The following is a 12,850-nucleotide window of genomic DNA, read 5'->3' on the forward strand; positions in this document are numbered from 1 at the left end:
TAACTAAATTTTGAGTAGTCCTATCCAGTAACGGGCTTCCTATTGTAAACAACATTAGATTAAAGTCTATAGTTAATGTTATGTTGCATACTTTTCTAATAATTTCAACAATTTCCCTCCAGAATGACTTTACTTCTGCACATTCCCACCACATGTGTGCATACCAATGTTTAGACTGTTTACAGTGCCAGCACACCGAACGCAATCCTGGAATCATATTAGCTAGCTGTGCTGGTTTCTTATACCATTTTGTAAGGAATTTATATTCAAGTTCTTTAAACCTGGTTACTTTGATATCTTCCACTCCTTTCATAATTTTATCGACCATCCTCTCTGTTATCTGACCTTCGTGGTACCATCTCTTTTGTAAGTATTCTGTTATTTTATCTTTATTTGTTAACATCTTTCTATATATTTTTCCTACCAGTCCCTTTTTCTGCTTGGCCATTTCTTTGTACAATACTTCCATTGGTGCGTCTGTCCAGAGGTCTTCCTTTTCGCTGATCATTTTAACTGTTTTATATAGTCCTGCTATTTTTAACCAATATTGTTTGCCTATCTCTTCTGTTATTTCCTGTTAGGGTTTTAGATTTCCACCACTAAACATATCGCCCACTCTATAATAGCCTTTAATTTTTAGCATTTCCCACCATTTAATTTCTTGCACTTCCTTGTTGATAGTTTCGAGGGGAGCCCATCTTGAGACTTTCCCTAGCCAATAGGGTTGCCATTTCTTCCAAATTTCTAATGATGCTCTTCTAGGGCCTATTGTTAGCTTTAAGTCCTTTGTCGTTACTATAGAAAAAATGCCAAATCTACCTATATTACTATTGATTTCATTCTCAAAATTCACCCACTTCTGTACCTTTTTATCACCTATTTCTAATAATGGTTTTAGCTGAAAAGCTTCATAATAGTTGTTTAGGTCCGGGATTCCCCATCCTAATTCTGACTTGTGACTATATATTATTCTCTTATGAAACCTATATTTTTTGCTGTTGAATATCCACTCTTTTAATACTCTGTTCCATTGTTCAATTTTTTTTCATCGATCCCAGTGGCAGCGTTTGGAATAGGTACGTTAACTTTGGTACTCAGAACATTTTAACACTTCTTATTCTAAATGATATCCCTAGTGTTTTATATTTCCATCTTTTCATATCCCTCTCTATTTTCCCCCCATATTTTTTCATAATTATGCCTTATAATTTTTTCAATATTTTTGCACAACTATACCTAAGTATTTAAATTTCTTAACACCCATTCCTATGTTCGTGCTCCTATTTATCTCCTGCCTTTCTTCTCTATTTACATCAAGCTATATGATTTCTGATTTTGCCATGTTAACTCCTAGCCCTGAACACTTTTCAAAGCCTTCTAGGATAATCTTAACCTCTTTAACTCCTTCCTTTGGGTTTGTTGTGATTACTATTATATCATCAGCAAATAAATTGAGCTTCATTTCTTCATTGCCTATCTTATAGCCTTCTATTCTTTCCGAATTTCTAATCCGTTCCACTAATTGTTCTATTGCTATTATGAATATAAGTGGGGATAGTGGGCATCCTTGTCTTACTCCTCCTTGTATGGGAAATGCTTGTGAGTGTTCATTGTTTACTCTTACTTTTGCCTTCCCTCCTTTATATATCTCCTGAATTGCCTGTAAGAACCCTTTCCCTATCCCTATTTTCTTCATTATTTGCCATCAATATTCATGTGAAAAAGTGTCAAAGGCTTTATACACATCCAATTTTAGTAGTCCTATTTTCTTTTGTTGGCCATGGTATAAGACATTTAGAATATTTCTAATGGGGTGTGCTATATTTCTACCTTTAATGAACCCATATTGATCCCCTTTTATGATTGTCGGAATGACTTTCTTTAGTCTATTTGCCAGTATTTTGGCAAAGATCTTGTACTCTTGATTTAGGAGGCTTATAGGTCTGTACGACCCTACTATTTCTGGATCCTTCTGAGGTTTTAGAATCAATATTATTTCTGTTTCCGTCCATGTATCAGGGACCTTCTTCCCTTTCAAAATTTCATTAAATACTACCTGCAATTTGGGTGTTATAATCTCTATCATTTCTTTGTAGAATTTGTCTGTAAAACCATCTAGCCCTGGCGATTTGCCTTTTTAAAGTTCTTTTATTACATCTCTTATTTCCTGAACTGTAATCTCGCTCTCTAGTGCTTCTTTCCCTTCTTTCTCCAAGGGTAGACTAGTTGTCTCCTGAGACTCTATTGTGGTCTTTTTCTTATATAAGTGGGTTTCTTTTACTTGCTTTCAGCTGAGAGAATTCAGCTAAGGATATTTTGTGGGAAAACTGTGTTTAGCAGTGTGTGGAAGCACTTAGAGTTCTTGCAGAGTCCTGGCTGATTGAGTGTGGGAGAGGAACGGGCATTGTTTGACTGGGATTGCCTGTAATTGAGAGGAAGTGGAAGGGGCATTGTTTTGCCTGTGATTGAGTGCCTGGGTGAATTTGAATTTGAATAGCTGCTGCCTGACCTCTGCTGGGGGAGGCCTCTATTTAAGGAAGCACCTTGCCAGAGGCAGAGGAGACCAGCTGAGCTCTGAGCAGGAGCAGGAGAGAGAGCTGTGAGAGAGGTGAGTGGGTTTCTTTTACTTGCTTTCAGCTGAGAGAATTCAGCTAAGGATATTTTGTGGGAAAACTGTGTTTAGCAGTGTGTGGAAGCACTTAGAGTTCTTGCAGAGTCCTGGCTGATTGAGTGTGGGAGAGGAACGGGCATTGTTTGACTGGGATTGCCTGTAATTGAGAGGAAGTGGAAGGGGCATTGTTTTGCCTGTGATTGAGTGCCTGGGTGAATTTGAATTTGAATAGCTGCTGCCTGACCTCTGCTGGGGGAGGCCTCTATTTAAGGAAGCACCTTGGCAGAGGCACGAGCCTCTGGCACGAGCCGAAGGGTGAGCTAAAGGGCTCTTTGCCTGTGGCTCTTAGCCTAGGGACTCTTAGACTAGGGGCGCTGTAAGAAGCCCAAAAAGAGCCAGAAAGACAAGGCCCTAGGCTCTTTGTCTTTCCCGTAAAATAATTTGACTTGATAACAAAACCCACATAAATACCAAGGGTTTAAAAGGGGGATTATATTTATTTATTTTAAAAGAATTATGAAGCCAGAATGCCAGCAGGGGGTTGGGGGCTATCCAGTGTTTTGCACGGAGTGTCACATGTATGACTATCTGCCCACTGGGCAGAAGTCTTGGGTGTGTCCTCGGTGCAAGGAGCTCCTGGTTCTCAGGGAACGTGTGTGCTCCCTTGAGGCCAAGGTGGCTGACCTGGAGAAGCAGAGACAGTCAGCTAGGCACACAGAAAAGACTCTCGGGGACTTGTTAGCTTCGTCCCACTCTGGATCTGGCAGCCCCGCTGCTGTCAGGGAGCATGAGGGTCTAGGGGAAACAGGGCACCATGCTGAGGATAAGGGGAATGTGCCCTCAGAAGGGACCTCTTCCCCAGCTGGTGAGCGGCTCTCCTTTTGCACCAAGGAACCATCCCTGAGCAGGGTGGGAGGGGGGCTCTTGGTAGTGGGTGATTCGATCCTTAGGCAGGTAGACAGCTGGGTGGCGAACCCGCGTACTGACCGTATGGTGACTTGCCTGCCTGGTGCGAAGGTAGCGGACATTACGCGTGTTTTAGATAGGCTGGTAGATAGTGCTGGGGAGGAGCCAGTGGTCGTGGTGCATGTCGGCACCAACGATGTGGGGAAATGCAGTCGTGAGGTCCTGGAGGAGAAATTTAGGCTGCTGGGCAGGAAACTTAGGTCCAGGACCTCCAAGGTAGCCTTCTCAGAAGTGTTACCTGTTCCACGCGCAGGGCCGGAGAGACAGGCAGAGATCAGGAGTCTCAATGCGTGGATGAGACGATGGTGTAGGGGGGAAGGGTTCAGGTTTGTTAGGCACTGGGATACTTTTTGGAACAAGAGGGAGCTGTACAGGCGAGACGGTCTCCACTTGTCCCGAGAAGGAACCAGGCTGCTGGCACTTAAAATCAAAAAGGTGGCAGAGCAGCTTTTAAACTGAATATTGGGGGAAAGCCGACAGGAGATGAAAAGTCTCTGGTTCGGGTTGGCTCATCTGAGAGAGGTGAGGGGGTACCGGTTGCTTTTCTACAGGGAGGTGGATTGAAATTGTCCACAGAGGCCATGGCTGGTGACATGGACTGCCGGACAACGACTCGAGATAGCAAGAGGAAGGATGCAGGCTTAACTTGTAAGGGAAATTACAGCTGTTTCTATACAAATGCTAGAAGTGTCCGAGGTAAAATCGGGGAGTTGGAGTGCTTGGTGTCGGAGGGAAAAATAGACATTGTGGGTATTTCTGAAACTTGGTGGGATGAGGAAAATCAGTGGGACACAGTGATTCCCGGTTATATATTATATCGGAAGGATAGGGGGGGAAGGGTTGGAGGTGGGGTAGCTCTGTATGTCAGAGAGGGTATAAAGTCTAGAAAGATTGAGAGGCTAAGTGAATTGGATTCGCTTCTGGAAGTTCTATGGGTTGAAATAGGGGGGCCAAAAGGAAACTTAACACTGGGAGTTTGTTATCGCCCACCAGATCAAAAGATAGAGGAGGATTATAAAATGATGAATGCCTTAAAGATAGCAACTAGACAAAAACACTGTGTAATAATAGGTGATTTTAACTACCCACACATTGATTGGGTCAATATGTGTTCTAGTCGGGAAAAAGAGATTGAGTTTCTAGACACTCTAAATGACTGTGCTATGGAGCAGATGGTCACGGAACCTACCAGGGGAGAGGCGATCCTTGATTTGGTCCTAAGTAACACTCAAGACCTGGTGAGAGATGTAAAAGTGATTGCACCGCTTGGAAACAGTGATCATAATGTTGTTGAGTTCATCATTTGTACAAATAGAGAATTGGCCAAAAAGACTCACACAACCATTTTTAACTTTAAAAGGGGTAATTTCTCTGATATGAGGGGACACGTGGGGAGGAAACTGAAAGGAAAAGTAGAAAGGGTCAAAACAATTGGGGAAGCTTGGGATCTATTTAAAACTACGATCCTAGAAGCTCAAAAAATATATATTCCGCAGGTTAGGAAAGGCACAAACAGGTATAGGAAAAAGCCTGCATGGTTAACAAACAGAGTAATGGAGGCTGTAAAAAGTAAAAAGAATTCCTTTAAGCAGTGGAAAGCTAGTCACAGTGAGGCTGATAAAACGGAACACAGGCTATGGCAAATAAAATGCAAGTCTGAGGTCAGGCAGGCAAAAAGGGAATATGAGGAGCATATAGCAAAAAACGTAAAAACCAACAATAAAACTTTCTTCAAATACATTAGAAACAGGAAACCAGCCAGGGAGGCAGTGGGGCCCTTGGACGACCAAGGGGTAAAAGGAGTATTGAAGGATGATAGGGAAATGGCTGAGAAGCTAAATGCATTTTTTGCCTCCGTCTTCACTGTGGAAGATGAGAAGTGCTTGCCCACTCCAGAACCACTGATTTCAGGAGGGGTGTTGGAAGACCTGAGTCAGATTGAGGTGATGAGAGAGGAGGTCCTAAAACTGATAGACAACTTAAAAACTGAAAAATCACCAGGCCCAGATGGCATACATCCGAGAGTTCTGAAAGAACTCAAATGTGAACTTGTAGATCTCCTGACAAAGATATGTAATCTTTCCTTAAAATCTGCCTCCATTCCTGAGGATTGGAAGGTAGCTAATGTCACTCCCATCTTTAAAAAGGGTTCCAGAGGAGATCCGGGAAATTACAGGCCAGTCAGTCTGACGTCGATACCGGGTAAATTGGTGGAAACCATTATTAAGGAAAGAATTAGTAGGCACATAGATGAACAAAACCTATTGAGGCAGACTCAGCACGGTTTCTGTAAGGGAAGATCTTGTCTCACTAACCTGTTAGTGTTCTTTGAGGGGGTGAACAAACATGTGGACAAGGGGGATCCAATAGATATTATTTACCTTGACTTCCAGAAAGCTTTTGATAAAGTTCCTCATCAAAGGCTCCTAAGTAAGCTCAAAAATCATGGGATAGAAGGACAAGTCCTTTTATGGATCAAAAACTGGCTAGTTCATAGAAAACAGAGAGTGAGTGTAGGTGGGCAATTTTCTCAGTGGAGGGTGGTAAGCAGTGGGGTACCGCAGGGATCAGTACTTGGTCCACTGCTTTTTAACTTGTTCATTAATGATTTGGAGATGGGAGTAAGCAGTGAAGTGGCTAAATTTGCGGATGATACAAAGTTGTTCAGGGTGGTGAAAACCAGTGAGGATTGTGAGGCACTCCAAGGGGATCTGTCAAGGATGGGCGAGTGGGCGTCAACATGGCAAATGGGGTTCAATGTGGCCAAGTGCAAGGTGATGCACATTGGAGCCAAAAATCCTAAATATAAATACACATTGATGGGGTCTGAACTGGCAGAGACTGAGCAAGAGAGAGATCTTGGAGTTGTAGTGGATAACTCACTGAAAATGTCGAGACAGTGTGTGACTGCAATAAAGAAGGCCAATGCTATGCTGGGGATTATTAGGAAGGGTATTGAAAACAGATCAGCCAATATAATAATGCCCCTATATAAATCAATGGTGAGACCTCATTTGGAATACTGTGTGCAGTTCTGGGCACCACACCTTAAAAAGGATATTATAGCTTTGGAAAAAGTGCAGAAAAGGGCAACTCGAATGATAAAAGGGTTGGAACACTTTCCCTATGAGGAAAGGTTAAAGCGCTTAGGGCTCTTTAGCTTGGAGAAAAGACGACTGAGGGGTGACATGATCGAGGTTTATAAGATTATGCATGGGAAAGAGCAGGTAAAGAAAGAGGTACTTTTCTCCCTTTCTCACAATACAAGAACTCGTGGGCACTCCATGAAACTGCAGAGCGGTCGGGTTAGAACGGATAAAAGGAAGTACTTCTTCACCCAAAGAGTGATTAACACATGGAATTCACTGCCACAGGAAGTGGTGGGTGCTACAAGCATGGACGGCTTCAAAAGGGAATTAGATAAGCATATGGAGCAGAGGTCCATCAGTGGCTATTAGCCACAAGGTATAGCTAGGGGCTCTGGGGCAAGTGATGCTCTGTCTTCTTGGTGCTTGGGGGGGGGGGGCAACAGTGGGAGTGCTTCTAATGTCCTGGCCCCACTGCTGGACCTCCTGATGGCACTGGTATTTCTGGCCACTGTGTGACACAGAGTGTTGGACTGGATGGGCCTTTGGCCTGATCCAACATTGGCGTCTCTTATGTTCTTATGTTCTTATCTGTTCATCAGCTTTGACTGACCCTCCATGACAAAATCAGAAGACAGTATAAAAATAATGATGAAGAAAGGGATACTGTGGCAATGCACTGACCCTGCAGTGAAGAAGTGTGTACAATTATACCACCAGGACTCTTTTGAAGGTAAATGATATCTAATGAACACAGCAGGCAGAAGCACCTCAGTGTAAGGTGAGAGCTCACTTGATTAATTGTTCCCCCATACACCCCCCTCTGCACATCAAGCTGATATAATTTCAGGAACTAGCAGATGTGAATTTTGGGGGGAAAGTATAAGCAGGAATTTGTCCAAAACATTTCTGGAAAATATTCCACTGAACCAAAGCACTGTGCTTAACTAGCAAACATATAAATAATAATGGGATTAAATTAGTGATGAGGATAATTATCATATAAACAGAAAATTCTTTCAGGCTCTGAGCTGTCAGCGGGGGAGAGGATACAATCAGAATGAACACTTGCTAGGTGAAACACAGGTCTTAGCTGTCAGGTTTATCCACTCTATAGATCGAGTATGATATCAGGTACCTAGTTATTATCTGTTTTGAAAGCCAGAATTGCTTTATGGAAGCATATAAAACAACTTTTCTAGTTGACATCTGAATAATTCTTTTGATCTATGCCTGTGTTTCAGTAGTTCCATGTCTATACAGGGCTGTATGCTCATATTTTAATACCTACTTAGTGTCTTGTGTTTTGCACTGATGACTCACATAGATTAACTGCATTTTGTAGGGAAGAGTGCCAGCAGCTTTCCTACTCAAATCTATCCTACGAACTCAGCAGTGAGAGAAACTCCTGGGTGGCTCATGGAAATTTTGCAAACAGAACAAATCGATGATTACCCAAACAGTATGGAAGACACTGTGATCAGCAGAATCCTGTGATAAAGGGTCACTGGCCAGGCAACTGAAAGTTCAGCCCTCAGGAGAAAATGGGTAAAAACAGAGCACCTCACCCTGGCCTATACAGAGTGCGCTAGCTATAAATTGGTTCATTGCCCCTCACTGACATTATGCCCATGGGGCCTCCTTCTCCACTCAGTTCTGAGAAAAGTCAATGGAGTCACGGCAGCATAAAACCTGTGTAACTGAGTGGATAATCAGCTCCCAGCAAAGTAATGTTTGGTGCTGGGTTTAGTTCCCATCTACAAGCTGCCTCTCCAAATACTATGTGCTAGAGTTGCTTTAGCTTTCTCTTTGCCAAATACTTTCCATGTCTAATTGTAACTTCTTGTGCCAGTGGAAATTGTATACTGTGGGAATAAAGTTGTTTTGTGGTAAATGTGGGGTTGGACCCAATGATCCATCAGTAAAAGTTAGATGCTATGTTTTTTGGCATATTCTTCACCTTCCAGCAGTCCCTTTAGACCTCAAGAAAGAAAATTCTCAGGGTCATAGAACCTACGTAGGCTAGTAACCATGCAGCTTGAGGTGGCTGCACTGAGGAGGAAGAAAGTGATTAAATCGCCTCTCACCCTTCTATAGAGCTACACTTGCTGAAGAGAGAGAAAGGAGTGATTTTGTCTCACTTCAGTACAGCCTCTATCCCAGGTGGCTATTAGTTCATGTGGGCCCTGTAACCCCTTCCCCCAGAATCACCTTTATTTGGATTACATGAACATATGAAGCTATTTTATACTAAATCAGATCATTGGTCTCTCCTGATTAGTATTGACTACTCTGACTGGCAACAGCTCTCCAGGACCTCTGGAAGACATTTTCCACATTACTACATGGGCCTTTTAGGTGGAGTTGCTGGCGACTGAATCTGGGACCTCCTGCATTCAAAGCAGATGCTTTACCAGTGAGCCATGGCCCTTCCTCTGAAGGGACTGATGGAACATGGCAAAGATAAGTATTCCTTGTGATGATGAATTACTGGATCCAGCCCTTGGGAGATACTTGAAAGTATGTGGTCAGTTGCTATAGTTAGGATATCTATTCAGTAAAGGAATATAATCTGGCTCAGTATTTCCCTTCAGAATAGAATAATGATGAAACGTTTTGATAATTCTCTGTATGAAATTCTGTAAAACATTTCAAAATGTCACTACTCTTAAGTGTTGAACATGCCATTTTAATAGTTCAAGATATCTTGGAAATGAAAATGATCACCTTTTAAAACCTCAATGTGTTTAATAACAACAGTATATTATAGAGATATTTTATTATTTTACCTTTCTGTTCATCAGTTAGTTTTAATGGTACAAAGTCATTGAGGCAAATGAGGCTATATCATTGTACTTGGTGCACAAATTGCACCCCACAGCCTATGGATTTTATTCCCTCTGGCCACACAAAGTTTGACAGTTTTGTTTTGCAGCAAACTGTGTAGAATTCCCACACATCTTTTAATCTGTTTTCAAATGTATTAGCTCATACTTGCCTTCTCTCCACTGGGTCGGACCCAGTTTCTCTTTGGTAGAACATCAACTATCTTGCCATTACAGATGACAATCTCCGCTGGACCAATGGTATCATCCAACACCACCTTGTCACTCCTCACAGCCACAACCTCTGACCCCACATCCACTTTGGCTGCTCCTTAATTTGGGAGTAAATTAGTAAAGAGGCAGAATTCACTCTTTCTGTTGCATGCACATTACACACCCTATTACCCTGTCTATATAGTATACTTTGTTACTGACCTTCCTTTTTATAGAAGAATCTTAGGAAGACTTATTAAACCAGCAGTTTTTCCTTATTACAAGCTTTTGAATCATGAAGGTCCATCTTTGCCAGGTATCCTTTCATTTCCTTTTAAGGTTTTGATAAAGTAAAATCTCTTCTCAACAATGGAATCAGGATTACAGAAAACTAAAATCTTTGTTTTGAATAGATATAGCAGAATATGCCGGGACTTCCCAAAATAATTACACATAATTCAGAGGTTAAAGAATCCAAACTGTTAGAAATGTGAGGTGCCTAATGTTGATTTAGTTCACAGAACTGATCTGAAATTCATTGCATGTTAGATATTAGTCCAGGTAATAATGTTAGTAAGAATCAGTTGTGGGCTTTTAGGGGTTTTGTTGACAGCAAAAATTTTAATTCAATGAAATATAAAAATAGAAGTGGTCCTAAAGATATCAATTAGCTTCAGGAGATGTTTGGCTTAGCAACATATCAATATATATTCATTTATACCCCACCTTTCTCCACCATGGGGACCCAAAGCAGCTTACAATGTTCTCATCTCCTCCATTTTATCCTCACAACAGTCCTGTGAAGTAGGTTAGGCTTAGAATGTAAGAAGTATTCATCTCATAATGGATAATCAGATATAACTGTGCCTCATTGTAAGGATTCACGTGGTTGATTGTATCATTCTGAAGGGATATTGTATTTGATATATTTTTTCTATTAAATGGTAATTAAAAAACAGAAAGTGAAACAGCAGGTTGACCTGTATGCATATCAGCCATTGTCAGAAACACCTAAACAGTGCTTCTTCTTTCCTTATCACATTTGACTTAAAAACAATTCCCACATATTCTTATTAATCTTTACAAAATAACCCTTTTGTTTTGTAGCTAGCTTCAATCAATTCTCCAGAAGGACCTGTTTCTCATCTTGATATGACCATTAACATCCCTGAATCCAAAAGTGCCTGATCCGCAAGCACCAGTAAAAGAAGAGGATAGTAACACTGCATTGTCCCTGCAACTACTTTTAAAGGGATAACTAATATTATTGCCATCGATCATAGGATACAATTTCCTAATTGTTATTAACATACAAGCATGTGTTAACAGGTGTAAGTGAAGTAGTATTAGGAGACAATTTATTCTTATACTTATTCCAGACAAATTCATAACCTAATTCTTCATTAATTTTCTCAAATTATTGTTTTAGGAGGTTAAGGAAGTGCCTTTAAGGATAACCGTGCTAATGTTCTAAAGAAGCGTATATGAAAGCTGATACCCAGAATTAAACTTTGTTGGTTTTAAAGGTACCACTGGACTCAAACTTCGTTCTTTGATTTGCTGATTCAGGATGAGATTATAGGTTTACCCAACCCAGATATTCAGTCTTACTGAATGCTCCCTTGCCTTGATCCAGCAAGGAAAATTTGCTTGTAGGTTTCCAGCCAGGTATGGTTCCCCTTCTGGATTGGGAGTGGAATACAGCCAGGCACTGCATGTGCTTTATTTATTTACTTATTTAGTTAATTTATACCCTACCTTTCTCCCCAATGGAGACCCAAAGCAGCTGGCATTGTTCTCATACATCTTACCCTCACACCATCCCATGAGGTAGCTTAGGTTGAGAACATGTGACTGGCCTAAGGTCACCCAACAAGCTTCAATATGTATGCATAATTCCCCTCGTAATATTGGGATGAGGTACATAAAGGTAAATAGATGGTTAATGCTGTCAGCACTGATAGTGCTGATTACCTGTTTGGAGAGATTAAATATAGACCATTTGTTCCCAAACTGACACGTGTTAGTGTCAAAATGATCATGGCTTGAATAGGGCCCTTCCTGATGAGTACAATCCCATGAAATATTATGGCAGCCTAGAATTTAGCCGGAGCAGCAAAGGGAAGTTACAGGACATGCTGCTACAGACTAACACAGCTACTCATCTGGAATCTACTTTGTTCATCATTACTTTTTCCTCTTTCTTCTCTTTCCCCTTTCAATAAATTATTTCCATTGGATTTTAGATTGTCGAGAAATTATATCAATTTTCTGCTCTGTGCATGCTCGTGTCACTATAATAATAGCAATTTGACCACAACACTGAACTCCGGTTCTGTAGGCACTTGCTAGAACACAGTTCACTCCACTTTTCCCAGGTTAGTCCTTTCCTTGCAGTTTTGATTTCTTGCATTATTCTAAAAGAACTTTCAGTCCAGAGTCCCTTAACTGGATTATGCTATGTTCTGTCTGCTCAGTAGGCCTTCACTCACCTGTTGGTGTGATGTTGCTTTTCTTAGACATGTTAGGCTGGAGATGAGGATCAAGTCTCTCAGGTATTGCAGTTTGCCACTCAGTGGTTCAGTTCTCTCTCACTTTCTGATGCACTCAGTGGATTGTTGTGGGTCTGGTGTGGTCTAGGTAGTGAGGCACGCTACAAAATGAGTAAATAACGCAAATTAATTCCTGTGATCCACTCAGAGACCTTGGAGGTTAGCGATTGTGCTGGCAGAGTTAATCGTTAATTGATTGACCTTTTGCAAATAGAAAGTTACCTTTCTTTAGTAAACAAAAAAAATCAGTAGCAAAGTGTTTTATGATTCCCCCCCTCTATTATTATTTGCTCTAAGGTTTCTGCTAAAATTTCATAAGATGGCTGTGCAAAAGAAGCCCATTCTTTTCTCCCAGGGAATGGCAGGGTGTTTGCTCAGCTGCAAGCTGCTACTTTTACAGGAAGTTTTATTTTGACAATATTTATTTGTTGGTATCTTTTAAATACTTGGATAATAGTAATGCTTCACTGGTCTCAATCAAGTTGATCCCCGTGGGAACTATTTTGTATGCAATAGCACAGAGACTTGCTCTAATGTAACTACAGAAGGGTATCTTGAGCATGGCAAGTGAGGCAGAGAGCCATGCTGTGGTGCCCC

The 12,850-nt window shown here is 41.3% G+C and overlaps 1 protein-coding gene across 1 annotated transcript in view; it reads right to left on the reverse strand.

The window, feature by feature from the left end:
* Positions 1 to 12,224, reverse strand: part of LOC107123562 (allantoinase, mitochondrial-like) — a 30,274-nt gene extending 18,050 nt beyond the window's left edge. The window contains exons 1-2 of the mRNA XM_015426808.1: positions 12,194 to 12,224; positions 9,662 to 9,819 (exon numbers count right to left, since the gene is read on the reverse strand). Of these exons, the coding sequence (XP_015282294.1) occupies positions 9,662 to 9,819; positions 12,194 to 12,224 (189 nt within the window). The remainder of the gene's footprint in view (positions 1 to 9,661; positions 9,820 to 12,193) is intronic.
* Between the last annotated feature and the right edge of the window lie 626 nt (positions 12,225 to 12,850).

Source organism: Gekko japonicus, unplaced genomic scaffold, assembly GCF_001447785.1.
Source record: "Gekko japonicus isolate JY-2015 unplaced genomic scaffold, Gekko_japonicus_V1.1 scaffold14, whole genome shotgun sequence".
NCBI classification, from domain to species: Eukaryota; Metazoa; Chordata; class Lepidosauria; order Squamata; family Gekkonidae; genus Gekko; species Gekko japonicus.